Source organism: Sinocyclocheilus anshuiensis, unplaced genomic scaffold (assembly GCF_001515605.1).
Source record: "Sinocyclocheilus anshuiensis isolate Anshui unplaced genomic scaffold, SAMN03320099.WGS_v1.1 scaffold1010, whole genome shotgun sequence".
In the NCBI taxonomy this organism is placed as follows: Eukaryota; Metazoa; Chordata; class Actinopteri; order Cypriniformes; family Cyprinidae; genus Sinocyclocheilus; species Sinocyclocheilus anshuiensis.
Genome location: NW_015537936.1, coordinates 252,635 through 272,165, shown reverse-complemented (window position 1 = coordinate 272,165; position 19,531 = coordinate 252,635). Strand labels below are relative to the sequence as shown.

Below are 19,531 nucleotides of genomic sequence, written 5' to 3'. Positions count from 1 at the left end.
CAAGCTGGAAAAAATCCTTCAGAGAACACAAAACAGTCAGAATACTGACATTTAAGAGAGAGAGAGAAACATGAGTCAGAAAGAGGGAATAAAACATAATGAAATGAAAAAGGAAGAGTCATTTTGACCATAAACTCGAAACATCAAAACCAGAAAAATGCAATTCTACAGCCGTCGCTCTGGAAAAAGCAGCACGAAAGCTACATTTGTAAAACACGTTCTTCAGTTCAACAGCGAAGGAACTCTCCTCAAACAGACAAGGCCATAATTCTGCTGGAAAACTTGCAGTGCTAGAATAAAAATAGAACTTAAAACATAAATGCTGGGATGCACGCCATCAAACCTCATAAGGCCAAGAGAGGTACAGTGATGAATGTGTGTGTGATCGAGCTGTTTAGATTTATTAACGCTGTAGGTTAAGTCTAAGCATCACTATGTTCATACACCGTAAAGTATGAAAGTTTGCAATGTAACTTATCTTGTTGTATAGTACACAGTTTGTACTATGGATATGAAAACACCTACAAAAAAACCCATGCTATATATACACGTCATATACAAACACTACCATTTAAAAGATTTTAATGTTTTTGAAAGTAGTCTTTTTTGGGCTCCATTTATTTGATATAAAAAATAAAAAATAAATCAGTGAAGTCAGTATTATTTGTGAAATATTAGGCTATTACAATTTCAAATAACTGTTTCCTAATTTAATATATTGTAAAATGTAATTTATTCCTGTGATGCGCAGCTGTATTTTCAGCATCATTCCTCCAGTCTTCAGTGTCACATGATCTTCAGAAATCATTCTAATATGCTGATTTACTGCTCCAGAAACATTTCTGATTATTATCAATGTTGAAAACAGTTGTGCTGCTTCATATTTTTGTAGAAACTGTGACACGTTTTATTGTTTAGGATACTTTAATGAATATGAAGTTCAAAAGAGCAGCATTTGCTTGCAATAGTATCTTTTGTAACATTATAACTGTCTTTGCTTTAAATTTTGATCAATTTAATGTGTCCTTGCGGAATAGAATTATTAATTCTATAAAAAAATAATTTTAAAAAATCTTACTGACCCCAAAATTTTGACCACTACTGTATAAAATAAACTTGCACACACTGACATCACTCCAATTAATGCTTTATATAAAACACTCATCTCCATGGAAACCAAGCTACTGCTATTCTGAACCGTGATGCACTTCCGGTAAAAAAAATCTTCCTTTTCAGCTTCTTCCTGATGTTGTTGCCTGGGGTCCTCAATCTAAACCAGTAAGGCATCTTGAATCTGCAGACAAAACCTGACCCAGGTATCTGTCTGTCGCACACCTCATTTATTAACTGCTAAAAAATTGTATTTACTAAATAGCAAGCAATAAATTCAAACATAATAGAGAAATGCTGTTAGCAATCAGCCCAGTCAGCTGTGACCTACATTTTGTGCTCTCAAAACAAAAATAATACAGCAATCAAATTCCCTGACTGCATTTAAGTCTCATTCTCACCTATTCAACTAAACAAAACCTCAACTAAATCACTGTAAGTGTGTCCTCAGATGGTTTTCCTGTGCTGTGTGGAGCTTTACAGCAGCAAGATCGTCAAAAGACAAACTCAATCAGGTCTAAAGTAAGACTACATGAGAACAAGATGCACCTAAAATGTCCTGCAAGCTATTTTAGACTCCAACTTCCACCATTCTGCTGGAACTTTAACCACATGACCAAACCCCACCCTCATAACATACAATAAAAATATTTTTAAAAGAATAAAATAACATTAAGTAAAATAATTAAATAAATATACAATAAAATAAAAATTTAATTAAATTAAATAATAAAATTAAATAATAAATAAAATAAAATATATTTTGTTGATGTCCATTTAAACAAAGGGGATTGTTAATATGGTTCATACTACAACAAGATTTGGGACAGTGTTTTAGTTCTATGATTTAGGCTGGTAATACACACTCCTACTATCGTCACAAAATTGGCAATTTTCCTGTTCAGTTGTTTGGTAAAACATAAAAATAAATAAATAAAATAATAAATCACCTTTAATGTGAAAATGACAGACCCCAAAAGTTATCATTCTCATTGAATGTTTTTGAAAAAATAAAATACAATAAAAATAAAAAGATATAAAATAGAATAAAATATATCAAATACATTTTTGATTAATAATCACTCCTAAAGAGAGTTCTGAACTTCTGTTATAGAAAAATATGCAGTCTACTGAAAGGAAAGAAAATCTGTGTGAAGACCCACCCAGCCATGACAGAACAATTTGACCTTTACTGTATCCTCAGAGTGGATTCTCTTTGTGTATTTCAGTTGTAGGTAGACACTTATTTTGATAATATGTACTAAAAGACAAGTTTGATTACTACAGTGGTGTTATTTGCATTTAAAGACGCGCACACACACACACACACACACACACACACACACACACACACACACACGAAAGGTAACTGGTGGCACTTGAAGAGGTTTTGCACACAACCTGTAGCAGATTACAAACAAGTGATAATTGCAGTGATAAGACTAGACTTGTATGTTTTGGGAAAAAAAATAATTTTTTGCACACCTCTCTGTAACAAGACATAAGATTTGAGCAATCAAAAAATAGGCACAGGATGATTGTTTAATTTAATTATAGGTTTGAGCAATAATAATAATAACTCCACTGTGAAATGCGTTTAGGTGGGGAATCATGGGAACATTATGTGATATTAAAAAAAACGTTTTTAAAATTTTATTCATGAAAAACATCTGTTTTAAATCTTTGCTACAACATCACTAATGGTCAATAAAGAAAGAGTGTAATTCGGGCAATGAAATGCTATGGAGCGATGAATAACAGACTGTCCTGCCAGCAGGGGGTGCCACTGAGCTCAAGCACAAAAAGTTGCGCTTTGTTGCCCATTGAAATCAACACAATAAAACATCATACCAGCAAACTTCCATTCTCACTACATCTGGACGGGCAACTGTTTGCAGTGAGAAGTGACCGGCTCTGTAACTGCATTTCTAAACATCAATCTGGACGCAGGCAGAGAAACTGTGAGCTTTACTGTATCACGCGGCTGAAAGGGGCTATTGTTTGTTTGTGTGTGTGTGTATGTGAGGCAGATCAGGACGCTGCTGGGAAAATGTGTGTGCGTTGAGGAATCGGAGAGATGAGCCATACGATATCATGGGAAACAAATTCACGCTACTTGATATTTTCGGGTCATGGACGGATGACGTGTTCATGCTTTTATAGCGTCACAGAATCTCACTAACAAAAAGTACCCAACTACAATAGTATTTTGGACATGGAAGTATCATCCTTTTTAGACAAGTAGCCTACCATTGTAATACCCTGATATTATTCGGAGAACTTAATACCATGGTATATGAATATGGTAACCATTCAGTAACATGGTATTAGCATGTTCCAAGGTCTGATCCAAGGTAACACCACAGTATTGTTTGTAACGGCAATGCAAATCAGGCTGGCTACTAAAATTCATGTACCATGTTATTTATATGATTCTTTCAAGATTACCATGGTACTGCCATGCTACATGTCCAAAATACCACAGTAGTACCATTAAAAAAAAACATGGTTTTACCATGGTCAAAGAACAAAGTAGTATAGCAATACCATGGTATTCTTTCTCAAATAAATAGTACAGTACATAATGTTTTTTAAAAACAAATTAATACTTATATTCAGCAAGGAGTGTTGGGAAGTAACTAGTTACATGTAACTAAATTACATGAAATTAAACTAAATTACAACTAAACTAAACAATTTAATTACAAAATGTAATTGTAATCAGTTACAGTCACGGAGTAAAAATGTGTAATTAAATTACAGTAACTTATGAAAACGATTACAAAGGGGGTTACATCTGAATATTTTTTCACACACCCACACACAGAATTAATAGATTTTTTCATAAATTGCAGTGACTGCTCTAAAATATGAGACACCAATGTTTCAGGAGTTTAGTACACAGAATAGGACATTATTATTTGTTGACTGTTTTACTTCCTATTTGGGTTTATGTATATGCTTTATTTTTTAAGATCAACTGTTTTTTTCCAAGCCATTGTCAGATGCCAGTGTTTCCTGACATAACTATGCAAAGATTTGATTTCAAAAACAGTATCATAGCTACTAAACCATTTCTTGTTATGGTTATAAATCTGTATTTAACCTCAGAATGATTTCAAAGTAAGTCTGATTTTGTGGTGGCTGTGCTTTAAGATTCAATTATTATAATCATAAGGTTAACGCTGCCTGGTTTACATGTTTGGAAATGATTAACAGTTGAAAACATTAGAAATGTAATCAAAATGTAATCAAATGCAATCCAGTTACATTACTTTAATAAAGTAACTGAAATAGTTACACAACTTGTTACATTTTAGATAGGGTAACTTGTAATCTGTAACCTATTTTCCAAAGTAACCTTCCCAAAGACGTTAATAAAGATACAAAATATTTCTATTTCAAATAAATGCTGTTCTTTTGAACTTCATATTCATCAAATAATCTTGAAAAATAAAATATATCGCGGTTTCTACAAAAATATAAAGCAGCACAACAGTTTTCAAATTGTAATATTATTAATTGTAATTAATTGTACTATTTTTACTGTAATTTTTATCCAATAAATGCAGCCTAAAGTAACGTAAGTACCATGATATGACTATATAATACCATCTCTTAGAAAAACTGTATCAGATAGCAATACATGGTACAGAAATGAGCACCAGCAGTGTTTCTACAACATCCAAAATAGATTTTAAATGCAAAAGTCGCTGGAAAACATCACAAAAACTTGGATTGGATGTTTTGTAGAGGTTCATATCATCTCTCTGAACACACATGAAACAAACGAGTGAAGTACAGACATTAAAAACAACATGCTCTGTTATGTCAGGCTTCACTTGATTTCATTTCATTTCATCTTTTTTTTAATATTAACTCGACCCATCTGGGTTAGAGTGAGTTGAAACCACAGCGCGGATCAAAAGTCTGATTTTAAAACATGACTATTGAAATTAATGGGGAATATTATGACAGATGCAACCAAATAGGGACAAATACAAGTACAATCCCTATTAAAATAAGCTTTAACAATTCTCCATTCACTTTGTTCTACGCAAGCAAGAAATGCATACAGGTTTGGAATTACATAGGGGTGGGTAAATGATGACAGGATGTTTATTTTGGGGTGAAATATTCATGCATATTCCAAACAAACGCAGAAAACACTAAACTTGGCTGCCGACTACAATGAACTGGCATTAAAATCAGAGCCAGACTATAAAGACAAACTACACCAAAGATTCAAACCGCCCTCTTTTATTTCCAAAATGTCTTGTTCAAAGCAAAGCCATGAGAGATATTCATCTGTATAATAGTTGGGCAAAGAACTGGCGGCTCTATTAAATTAAACTCTGAGCCGGAAATTCCTCCTGTGTCCCTCTCTCTCTCTCTCTGGCTCTCCTCCTCCACCTCCGAATGAGAAACACGGCTCTATTTTTGGGATCTGGATAAATATTGGGGAATATGGAGGAAATGTGGTCTTGTCGTTTTTCCTCTGCATTCTTTTCATCGTCACTAAGGACACGGGAAACCAAACGCGCTGTTCTTAAAAACACTCTAATATACACACGCTCTCTTGCTTTTTTTTATCTAGAACTAGGGCTGCACGATTAATCGCATACGATATTTAACGCGCATCTTGTCAGAAAGCCGGTTCTGTAATCAGCGGTAAATCTCCATCACCTGCGTGCTTTCACATTGAGCAGCATTAACTACACAGAGCCGTTGTTTACTGACGAGCTGCGCAAAAAATCGCGCGAATATGAACGTGGTTTTGCGCAGCTCGCAAAACCACATTCTTTACAGTAAATTTAAACTTCTATAACCTTTTGATACTTGAATGTTTTGAAAAAATTCCACTTTTGCAATAATCTGCTGATTTTATTCTTTAAAAAGAGACCTACATACATACATACATACATATATAATAGTGCCCTATGAAATTTTTTATTTTTATTATTTTAATTTTTTACAAATTCAGTGTTGTCGTGCGTTTTATTTTTTCTGGATTAACGATTTAATACAAATGTATTACCAAAAACAGTGGTAATCAAATGAAGGCATAAAACATTAACAATTTAATGAATTTTTAAAAATGTAATCAAGTGAAAATTAAACAATTCCAGTATTTTTTTGCAAACAATTTGCTGCACGTTGTTTGCCAAACTGTTAATGTTCAAATTAAAACATGGAAGAAAAATTGTGAATTCCTTCAAAATAAAGTTTAAAGAGAAGTACATTCAACTGTACAATAGCAACATTTTAATGTCACAATTTCTTCAAGTTAAACCAAACTTTTATTTTGACAGGTTGTTGTGAAGACCTTTGAGTTTCTGAGAGCTGTGGTCAAAACCCATTCATTCACATACGGAGACATGCAGAACATGCAGACTTCATATTTAAAGAGCAGTCTTTATGCAGTTTAATATTCACATACACTAGGTATACGGCCCTATTTTTGATTTATTCGTCCAAAATTCCAAGTTTAGCTTAATATCATGAAAAAGTCTAAACTCTGCTTGGAAACATCACTGACTGACTTAACAGGTGTATTAAACACAACAAACCCAGCGCAGACTCTGTGTGTTTATGAAATCTCACCACCAGCATGAGCCAGTTTAGAGGGAAAAAGAGGACTAATGATTCAGGTTTGGTAGTAAGAGTGAGACGAACGATATGAGGGTGTGAACAAGAACAAAACAAGAAGGGAATAGAGTAGGAAAGAGTCTTTCCTGCATTCAAACCCACTGAAATCTTGTGAGAGTTTAAAAGATTATCGGGTGCATTACAAACACAGCAAAGCTTCAGTTCTTGCTTACTGTGACCAGAAGGCCCCATAAATCCTGCCGTCTGAAAAGAATCACTCTTTAGATTTAACATTTGAAATGGCTCAAATGAAATCACTGAATAGTTCAAGTAAGGTTACCATTTTTAAAAGAATGTCAGAGAAATTCAAAAGCTAGTGAGCTGCCTACTCTACACAGGCAGCTACCTTTTAAGACGGCTCCAAATTGACAATAAAACCTCACAAGTGACGCAAATGCTTGAAGTATTACATGCAACCCAGATAAACAGTGCTTCTGAAGTGAACCACATGTTGCTAAGCTAAATACAAGCAGAAAAATACATAGCATGCATAAATAGAGAATAAATTATCTAGATTTTGAAATGCATTGATTTAATTATTTTCATTATAGCATGAATCAATTATACACTCATATTAACTCAACTTTGGGTCAAATATAGACTAACCCTATTGAGTAAAAAATGTAATAAAAAAATGTAACCCAACAGTTGGGTTAGTCCATATTTGACCTAGAGTTGGGTTGAAACAACCCAGCATTTTTTAAAGTGTAGGCCTATTTATGCAACATTTCTCACCATCCACCATCTTGGAATCCCACAAGCTTGTTTTACTGGGATTGCACTTTGGCCAAAACAAGATATCTTAAAAGTCCATCTTTTTGATTATGAGGGATAAATAAACATCTTTTAGTGTCTTTTTTGTTGTTGTATTTATAGCTGTTTTGTGCCAGATAAAAACAAATAAATCAATAAATACTAACTCAATACTAATTTAAATTCAATATAATTAAATCACTTATAGTGATTAGTATATTAGTATATAGTATATAGAAAAATAATAAAAAATACAATGATAAAAATAATAATATATTGTAGAATACTAAATTAATACTAATTTAAAATAAATAAATAAATAAATATTTATAAAATAATAAAAAATAAAATAGTCATAAAATAATACATTGTAAAACACTAATTTATATGAATTCAAATAAAATATAAATAAATTGTATAATTTAAAAATACAAATATAAACAACAAAATAATAAAACAATCATAAAACTAATATATTGTAAAATACAAATTTAATACTAATTTAATGAATATATAATTAACCATTTAAATAAAATAATCATAGAAATAATAATATATTATAATATACTAAAATATATCAATAAATCAATATAATTAAAATGAGAAAATATTTTAAAATATATGATTAGAATACAAAAAATAGAATTAGAAAATACTATAAAATTAAAAGAATAATAAAATAATCATCAAAATAAAAATATTTTGTACTATTTTTGTAACACGTACCAATTTCCTTTAATAGTCAGGAGCTTGTAATGTTGCCAACCAGTATCTGCACAGTGCAGTTTGGCTCAACTTTTAGCTTGGCACACAACAGTTTTGAAGTAACTTTAAGGTAACTCTGACACCGCCATGGAACTTCAAAGATTGAAAGAGAATGAAAAGGTGATTTGTTGCAAAAGAAACAGAAAACCATTCAACCAAATCTTTTTCTCTCCTTTGTTTAGTTTGTCTGAGGTATGAAGAACATACTCTGAACAAACGGCTCACTGTCATCTGAGTAACGGCACATCCCGTCCACACCTAACACAACCAGCTCCTGTTTACATTAAGATCAGACTGACGCTTTGAATATTCCAACCACAAAGCTATTGGGCATTATTCACTAACAAAATCATTCTGATGATAGATAAAGTGAAAGGACTATCTGTGCTTCAGGTACAGTTCTAAAGCAACTATGTCACCAGTACAAATGTGACAGTAAGAGCAAGAAAATGACTCAATATTGCATGCAAAAGTGTTACATTCATATACACTTACTGCAGTGGTTTCTGCTCTAAAACATCAAAAAATCTGTCTGTGACCACAGCACAGGACAAAGCAAAGCCTTATAAAGACTTCTTTTAAAGAATGCGTTTGTGATTGACTGGAATGAGAAAGCAGAGAGAAAGAAAAGATCAAAGCAAACACTTATAAACAAGGTGCACCGTGAAACACTGACAACTACACACCACAAGCATGCATTCAAACTCAGCATGAAACATATTCACAAGCCATTTCATTTAGAAGAAGGTGTTTCATACCAGCTGAATGGGTTCTGGGAATCTACTCGCCTCTCCAGTCTTTTGAGGAGGTTTTTTTGCAGAGTGAAGGTCAAGTTCATCCTCCAGAGCATCTCCAGATATCCCAATGGTCACTTTTCTACAACTATTTGATATTATCTCTGTAACCCCAAAATAACTAGCAAAAACTTTCTAAATTACCATTTTTTAAGATTTTAGAAAGATCACATTACTAACAATAAACAATTACCGAAAAGACAATAACTATAACCATATAGTTTAAAACGTTCTAATTAAATGAGAATACGAAAGTGCACACTACAACTATAACGACGCAGAGGAACGATATCATTGGAAACATTTTCAGAACACTTTTTTCTGATTGACTGTTGCATGAAAAAAAAACAGCCAATCAGAAAAATGTGTTCTGAAAATGTTTCCAATGATATCGTTCCTTTGCGTCGTTATCGTTATAGTTGTAGTGTGAACTTTCGTATTCTCATTTAATTAGAACATTTTAGAACACAGAATCCCCCTTTAAAAAGCTACAGCATTTAAAGCGGAAGTCGAACAAACTGCAGCGCGCGCTTAAAATAAACAGAACGTTATTGTCTGTTAGTGTGGACGCTAATGTAGTGTATACAAAATGTATACGCAAAGAATGAAGGCATAACTTTTATTCTCGCTATAGTATTGTTGCCGCCGCCATGTCGTTGAGATGCTGTGTGTTTCCAAATATGGTGAGGGGCGTAACATTTCAGTCACATGCTTGAGGTATTCGGCCAATCACAATGCACTGGATAGCTGGCCAATCAGAGCACACTGCACTTGTTAGAATGATGAGTTTGGTAAAAATCGATGCGTTTTCAGCGTTTCAGAAAGGCGGGGCAGAGAGGAGCAACAATAATGTACGGTATGTGGAAAATAATGTGTTTTTTTGAACCCTAAAGTCCCCCTGTAGTCAGAAATGTTATCCCTTAAAACTCATCTTTGATAATCAAAATTACATATTTAAATGTTTTTTCTTGTGAAAATAATTTTCTCATGCCTTAAAATAGCTTGAATGTAACTCTACACCCTTGCCTCATGTACTATACGAGTATATATATGAATATGCAAATTAGCCCTGCCTCCACTCAGTAACACCAGCCAGGGCCTCCTGATCCACGGATAATGACTGATAAAACTATGTTTTTACTAGCGGACAACTACAGTGGATACTGTAACCGTCGTTAAAGTTACTTACTTGACGATGTTGTGTCTTAAAATGCCTTGAAGACTCGAATGCAGCCAAGTTTGTGATTCTTAATTCGCGCCCGCGAGCATATGTGAGTGAAGTGCGTCCGCCAATACGAGAGTAATCAGGCCTACTTTTACACTGTTGCCGCGGGTTATTATTCAAGTTAGCGGTTCTAAATTCACGTTAAACCATGGCTTCATGGGTTTTTTGCTCTATTTTATTTTTGGTTTTGTGCTGATAATCCTATTAGAATATTTTGCATGCGATCTCTATGCTATGATCTGCATGCACGCCGCGTTTGACATGATTGGTTATTGAATTTTGTGACGTAGCAAACCGAGGGCTGTTTCAAACCTTGTTTCTGGGACTGCCTTTGGGAAAGTTTTTAAGGAGAAAATACTCAGCAATGGTGTTGATTAATGGATTGGCACATGGTTTGTCTAAAAGCATATTAAAAACACTACATAGACAAATAAACAACATAAAAATCTTGATTTTCACTACAGGGGGACTTTAAACCGCATAAATTTGCATTACACCAAATAATGTTCTTTTTAGCAATGTCATATGACCCCTTTAAGTAACTAAAAAGGTCTAAATAAATAGTCAATTTTGACTTCATGTTGACTTCTGGAACAAAGGACAGCAGGTTTTAGCCCTACAGTGATAAAAGATAAAAGAGAGTTAAAAAAAGGAAATGAAAAATAATGTTAAGTAATGCATTAAATATGATGAGCAGAGAATAAATGAGTGCCTTTCAGCAGGCATATTTCTGAACATGATTAACTCAACAGTGAAAGAATATTCCTGAAGAAACGTCTAAAAATAGACGGCCAGAGGCTCTGAACGCAACAAGAACACCTTTGAGGAATAATTCACCTGAAAATGAAAGTTCTGTCATCATTTACTCAACGTCATTCTAAACCAGTTTCCTTCTCATGTGGAAGACAAATGGAGAAATCCAGAACGTTCACCCAAGTCTTTTCAATAGAAACCAAATCATACAGTAACCAGTGGTTGTCAAGCTCCAAAACAACATAAAAAAACGCCCTAAAAAAAATTAAAGTATAACTTCTGAAGCCATATATTCAGCTGAGAGCTTCATATGAGGAGCAGAGTGTTTCCAAACAGTCTCTGGTTGCTATATGCATCACTCATTTAAATTAAATATAAATAAATCATATATAATTAAAAGAATATATAAAATAATAAAACAACAAAATAATCATAAAATATATTGTAAAATACTAATCTAACACTAATTTAAATTAAATACAAATAAATCATAAATTAAAAGACTCATTAATTAAAAGATTTAATTGCTAATTTAAATGAAATGTATTCTGAATGAAATATAAATATTAAAAAAAAAAATTTTTAATTAAAAAATATCTTATAAAAAAATATTAAATATATTATAAAATACTAATTTTACACTAATTTGAACTATATATAATTAATAGAGAAAGTATATCTTTTGAAGCCATATGGGGAGCAGAATGTTTCTGAACAGTCTCTGGTTATTATATGCTTTCGATACATGCAAGAGAGTAGCAGGAGCATTCGTAATAACATCTTTTGTGTACCAAATAAGAAAGCAAGTCACATGCATTTGAAATGACACATGAGTGAGCACACGACAACAGAATTTTCATTTTTGAGTGGACTATACCTTTAATTATAGGTCATTTCGAAACCAAAATTGGGCATCCAATAAAATGCCAAATATGAACAAAGGAGCTACAGGAAGTCAGAGTCAGAGATTACAGTTCATTGGCTTCTGCTCATAGTTCATGAATGGCCACTGCAGCGCTGGTTGCCACAGAAACATCCTAATGGAATTTGTTAATTCTGCTGTTGGCTGTGTTAGTGCAGCAGAAAGATATTATTCCTTGTGAAAAAAATGCATCTGAAAATGCTTATGTCAGCACTTTTTAGACCGTTGTGCACAGATCTCTGAGTGTTTGCGCAGGTTTTTCCATCACAAAACTCCAGCTGCTTAGAATTTACTCGAATACCTGTTGAGATTACTGTGTAGTGTCCATGCATACCACATGTGCAACCACACACACACACACATATACACTACTTTTGACAGTAAAGAAAATTATAATGTTACGAAAATGTTATGTTTTTTTCAATGATCTAAAAATCAAATCAGCATATTAGAATGATTTCTGAAGGATCGTGTGACACTGAAGACTGGAGTAATGATGCTGAAAATTCAGCTTTGATCACAGGAATAAATTACATTTTAAAATATATTCACATAGGAAACAGCTACATTACATTGTAATAATATTTCACAATTTTACTGTCATGGTCTCTTATGGAAAACTGACGGTTCATCTAATCTGCAGTGGGCCTTTAGCCAAAATCCCTTGAAGACACAAACAATAAAAACTAGTGTGGCATAATGCAGAGACATTTCTAATGCCATTACATGCTTTTTAGCTGATTTTATGAGCTGACATCTGAGCTAATGTGGGCCAGAACTACAAAATAAAGCAATTATTCTCCCATGTCTGTACGAGACTTTACCACAGTTAAGGGGTGTTGTTAGGCATATTGCATTGCAAAATCATTTATTCTTATGCATTTGGCACACATTTTTCAAGTGACTTACACTGCATTCAAGATGCACATTTTATGTGAACCCATGACTATGGCTTTATAAAATGGTAGCAATAGCAATAAACTAAAAAAGGAATGGTCACATAAACAATTAGCTTTAATTATGACAAAAAATATATATATTTCTGAAGGACCATGTGACACTGAAAAGTGGAGTAACGGCTGCTGAAAATTCAGCTCGCATCAGAGAAATAAATTATGTTTAAAAAAATTATATATATATATATATTAGGGGTGTAACGGTACACGTATTCGTATTACTTGAGAAGCAAAATGACATAAGATAAAAAGTAAAAAATTACGTGATTATATATATATATATATATATATAGAGAGAGAGAGAGAGAGAGAGAGTGCAGTTATTTTAAAATGTATACATTTTTCAAAATATTACTGTTTTATTGAATTTTTCATCAAATAAATGCAGTGTTGGTGAGCCTAAGAGACTTCTTAAAAAAAAAAAAAAAAACAGTAGACAGTATAGAGTTGGCCTACATACTCCGGTAATATCTACATACTGCACAGTAAGCTAGTCTTGATCATGGTCAAAGATGCTCAGAAATACACAGCTTTCGGTTGACACTTTATATAATTTCACTAGCAAAAAACCCATGATGCTCCGTGAATAGAAGGTAAAACATCCCAGTACTTATGTCAGTCCTGGCAATGCTCCAATGTGTCATTTGATATTAAAATCTTAAGAAAATGTAGAGAGCATGCAGTCTGGTAAAGTCATTGCTGAAACATCAGCTAGATAGGGTGCGGTCACATTAGTGAAATATAGCAGGCAAAAAAGCTCCATTGAAACGTCATTAAACCTTAATTCCAAACTTTTGACCACTAGTGTAAGCAAATTGAACGACTTTGAACGTGGCTCATCTAATCAGATTTTAGATCTAAAACGGTCCACTCCCACCATACTCTCCTTCTCGACTATGAAAACAGTCCTGCAAATGAGTTACTTTTGAGAATGATCCAGCTCAAAGTAGCAGCAGGAATGAAGCACACCTGAGAGGAAGGAGGAGGGAGGCATGTAAACACCCCCCGGTCGGTTCGGATAAATCTAGCGTTCCATCCTAGAGCTCTATCTGCTTTAATATCTCCAACCTGTTCAAAGAGAAACGCCAAACAGACACTTCAAAAACAAAAGGAATAGAGTGAGACGAAACAGATAAGCCAGAGACTGAGAGAAGAAGATTAGTGGAAAAAAACGCACATCAAAAGTAGCCCTAGCACCTATGAGGAGAAAGTCAAACACACAGAAGCCCCTAAAAACCACAATATCCTCTGGAGCCGGACCAAAGCGCCGTCATTCACGCTGAGAGTGTCCAAACAACAGCTTCTGATGACAGATCTGACCCGCTGGGAGAAGGTCAACGGTGAGAAGTGCCAAAACAGAGACGCTAGGAAGCTCAGAAAGCGTTCCGGCTGACCTGAAGAGAGTCGTTTCCTCACAACTGTCATCAATAACGACTAATAATTCATCTGATTTACAGCAGTAGCTATTTTTCTTGTAAACACACACAGAGGCTGTTACAAACTCTTGTGAGCTGCCTACAGAGGGAGCATTTTAAGGCATTATATGCATACACTGACATGAACCAATACAACTTCACACAATTTTTAGGTGTACTGTGCAACATGTCAACAAAAAAAAGCAGGAAAATGTTTTTTGCCCTAATCTAATATTATTAAATAAAAATACTAATATTAAATGTTTAAATAAATCATCATCATCATCATCGAAATCATTCAAAATAATATTTTGTTTAAATTATAACAATTAAATTAAAAAGAAATATAATTAATAATAACACTGCACTGTAAATGAAAACATTAATATTTTATCAAAAAAATCTTATGTACATTATAAAAAGTAAATCAATAAATAGATATTACTGTAATGAAACTGTGGTACTGTAAAGTGTATTATTATTATTATTATTATTATTATCATTATTAAAATAAAAAGGATAGTATATTAAATAATGTTTACATATATTAATATGATATTTGTAATATAAATAAGATTATATACACGTATACATTTATACACACACACACACACACACGTATATACATACTCTTACTTTTTATATTACAAATATCATATTGATATATGTAAAAAAAAATTACTACTGTACTGTAAAATGAAAAAAGATTATTTATTATTGTTATTATTGTTATTAATAAAAAATAAATATTGATATTGCAGTAATACTACAGTAATGTAAAATAAAGCGTATTTATTATTATTATTATTAAAAATAATAAAATGAACACTGAGATTTTTTTATTCACAGTTCTAAACAACTCTTAGAACAAATTTGATAAGATCACTGGTGTGTTTCCCTTGGATTTACACAATTTGCGTCAAACTTGAGTCAAACTTCAGGTCATAAAATACGGAAATTTATATAAATATGGAAAAATCACATCCCTGTAACTCTAAACTCTGTTGGCTTCTGCTCGTAGTTTCTTCTGCTCATAGTTTCTGATCAGAAGTGTTATTTCTATGATGTCGCCTGTGTAGAGCATTCTAAATCAGTCACTTATGAGGTTCCATGTCACACAGGAGGATGCCTAAGAAGGCAGCAAAAAGACCGCAAGGTTTTGGAACAGAGCCGGAGCCACAATCCCAACATCCGGTTTACAGAACGTAATAATGAAAGTATTATTATTTCAGTGCTGTGATTAATGACATAATTTACTGTATCACTGATATCGGGCCAAAACAGGCTGCTGCCTTCCCAGAATCCATCTGGGGTCTGTTACTGAATAGCTTTTTCATGCATGAGAGCGGAGGATTGAGTTTACCTATTCTTTACTGATTAAAGTGACGACAAGGATCGAGTGAGAGAGAGAAAACAAGAGGTGGAGACGACAAAGAAATAACGCTTTACAGAAACACCTCAGGATGACAAATGTTTCAGTCGTGAAGCTTTTCAGATCATATGGTGTTTCTTCTATTAACCGACCACAAGACAACACAATCCACAACAGACAACAACAATCTCTGTCTGTCTGTCTGTCTGTCTGTCTGTCTGTCTATCTATCTGTCTATCTATCTGTCTATCTATCTATCTATCTGTCTATCTATCTATCTATCTATCTATCTACCTGTCTGTCTGTCTGTCTGTCTGTCATAAAACAATAACATCATAAATATAATATATAAATATCAATTTAAAAAGTACATATGTAATACATATATATATATATCATAGAAAATATATAAAATTATATTATGTTATATTCAAGATAGTTATATTCAAATGTGCATTATATATAAATAAATACATAATTATTTTATATATTTATATATTATATATTTCAAAATGTATTCTATTAAACAATAACAATAAATTTAATATATAATGTCAATTTATAAATGTACATACAACATGTAATGTATAGAAATTCTATTTAATTATATTACGTAATAATTTTTTACAGATGTATATCTTTTAAAACTACTAGGCCTATAGGTTCATGCTGCTAACATCTGTGACACATCTTAAATCATAAACTAAACACACTTTAATCTGAAAAACGATATCATACAGAGCTTTGTTAAATTTTAACATGGTCTAACTGATTCTTCTTCCAAGACAAACAAAATGCAAGGCAGATAGGACAAGTGACGGTTCTGTCAGCATATCCTTACTGTAAACCCTGCATATGTTCCAGCATCACACTCAGGTCAGGCTCATACAGAGAAACTGGACTCTGTTCACGCGGGTCAGTGAGTGCTTTTGCTGCAGGGCTGTAAAAGCGAGGCCTTTGAGTTCAGCATAAACCTAATAAAGCACAGGACCCGTAAAAAGCTGGAATATAATGTCTTTAAGTAAATATTTGGCCTCATTGAGCTGAGAGCCGCTGAGCTCTGCTCTTGAGCACACATAAAGGTGTCTGATGACATCACTGCCGTATGACATCATCCAGCGACTGACAGCTAATGGTTCTGCAGAAGAGTAACACACATCATTACATCATGTCTAGATTCATAACAATACATAACATTAGACTTTAGTCCCGTTCTTAAGAACAACAACCACAAACAGCAACTGAACGCTGGCAATAACACTATTTAACTTCAAATGAAATACCAAACGTTACCAGAGGACCTGAGTGAGAGCAAGCAGAAGGCTGGAAAAGGAAAAAGGCACCAGCCAGAATCTCAATCTGACATGGTGTAATCTGATTGGCTGATGAGTCGGCATGTACAAGTTTTTAATCAGTCCGCCTGACACAAATGTTTCTGTAGAAGGCAAGCACTTTTGAGGAAGAATTAATCACTGGATTTGCCAAGTTGGCAGCATCAAGTCTTTGTAATAATCATTACACATTACTTTGGACGGCGGTTTATTAAAACAATCTCTTTCTTGGCCAAAATAGGCTGCAAAGTGGAACCAACTTTGTTGACAGCTAAAATTCATGCGCTTTACAGACAGACACACTACTGTTTGGGGTTCATAAAAAGTTTGGGGTTCATAAGATTTTTGTCTGCATTTATTTGATAAGAAATGCAGTAATATTGTTAAATATTATTACGATTTAAAATAACTGCTTTCTATATGAATATATTTTGAAATGTAATTTATTCCTGTGATCAAATCTGAATTTTCAGCATCGTTACTCCAGTCTTCAGTGTCACATGATCCTTCAGAAATCACTCTAATATGCTGATTTACTGCTCAAAAAAACATTTCTGATTATTATCAATGATTTGAAATGAATGAATGAAACGCATTTTTATTTTCTTTATTTTTATTATTTAATTCTTATGATGAAGTTCAAAAGAACAGCATTTATTTGAAATACAAACCTTTTGTAACATTATAAATGTCTTTACTGTCACTTTTTTTTTTTTTATTTAATTTGTCCTTGCTGAATGAAAGTATTAATATTTTTCAAATAAATCCTACTGGCCCCAAACTTTTGAACAGTAGTGTAGGTTAGGAACATCTGTAAATGAGATGTAAATAAACGCGAGCCTAATCTGCTCTCTTGCATATTAATAGTGTTTACAAACACATTTTATTCTATTAACGAGCTGGATTAAAGCTAATCTTCAAGATTAGAGGAAAAAAAGTGCTACTGTAATGAAAAATATCCCATTGTAAGACCACAGCAACACAAACCCACATAACAGGATAGAAAGTGACAGAACTATATTCAGTACATCAGGAATCAACATCCAACAATGCACATCTCAAGCAGAAATACTGCTGTCACATGAGCATGTTTAAAATGAGCGAGGAGAGTCTAGTTCTGGCAGTTTAATCAAATGAATCAAGAAGCAGATGTTGAAAATCACGACTGATGAGAATTCATTAGTCACACTTGAAATGAAAGATATAGTTCATTGCATTATGGCAGTGTTTCTCAACCAGGGGTCCGTGGACCCCTAGTGGTCCTTGACATAAGGCCAGGGGGTCCGTATAAAGTATAAATTTTTGTATAAATTTAGTATATTTTGACATGACATGTTCCCATGAAAGAAAAATCCAATATAGCTGATGATATGGCCAAATACTGGACAAGTCAGCTAACTTGAATTATACTTGACTGCATTTGGTCCTCACAAAGACCCAAATGATACGAGTCAATTTTGTTCTGGGGGTCCTTGAGGATGGTTCTGAATTGGACTGGGGTCCGGTACGCCAAAAGGTTGAGATTCACTGCATTATGGGATACTGCCTTCAGTCATCTCGTATTCCAAGCTGAATTAAAAAAAAAATTTTAAGATCAAAAACATGTCCAAACCATGTTGTTTTGCAGTTGTTGCTTTGCACTGCTTCCTAGGTGTGCAGCTAATCTGCAATCTACAAATATCTGTCACGCCAATAAAGCAGATTAAAAAACTCAAGAGGAAGAGCAGCAGAAGAGGGACAGCGATCAAGCCGTGCGCTCTCGCTCTCGCTCTCACTCTCTCCTAATATGGCAGGCTTCTCTCTGACTGTGATCCATGCGGGCTCCGGCCCAGAGACGGCTGCTCCCTCCCAGAGTGTGATTAGATCCAAGTCCCTCCCCCTCCATCTCCCGTCTCGGACAGCTCAAAAGAGCTGGGGGTTTGGGTTTAACCAGCCGAACCGCTGGCCTGTAACGCAAGAGTCCAGAATATTCTCCATTTAAAGCACAGAGAAAGAGGGGGGTGTATGATCCTATCACCCCCACCCTTTACCCAGAAGGTTTTGGCTCCGTCCCAAGGAGCTGGAATGAAATGCAGGAATCCAGATACAAAATGAATGCAGGGATCGCGTGCGGTCAAAACCTCACACACACACACGGCTCAGTGTGCAAATGCACAGAAGCGGAGAGAAGCTGCTTTTTGTTGGTGGTGGAAACTATGGTTACCATGGTAAGTTTGTAAGTAACGGTAAAGTTTTACCAGGCAAATACTATGCTAAGTATATGTATTTAAGTTCTGATTTATTTATAAAGCGCATTTAAAAACAACCTTGGTTGACCAACATACTGTACTGTACATAAAGTTATAGGCCTATACAAATGAAGTTACAAAAGGTTAAAAGTGCAAGAGAAAATATGAGTTTTTAACAGATTTGAACTCATGTAATCATCATTCAACTCAATTCAAGTTTATTTGTATAGCGCTTTTCACGATACAAATCATTGCAAA

At 33.9% G+C, this 19,531-nt stretch overlaps 1 protein-coding gene across 1 annotated transcript in view; it reads right to left on the bottom strand.

Annotated features, from left to right (window-relative positions):
* Nucleotides 1-18,911: 18,911 nt before the first annotated feature.
* Nucleotides 18,912-19,531, bottom strand: part of LOC107658847 (rho guanine nucleotide exchange factor 17-like) — a 25,603-nt gene continuing 24,983 nt past the window's right edge. The window contains exon 3 of the mRNA XM_016447529.1: nt 18,912-18,991. Coding sequence (XP_016303015.1) covers nt 18,971-18,991 — 21 coding nt within the window. The 3' untranslated portion in view covers nt 18,912-18,970. The remainder of the gene's footprint in view (nt 18,992-19,531) is intronic.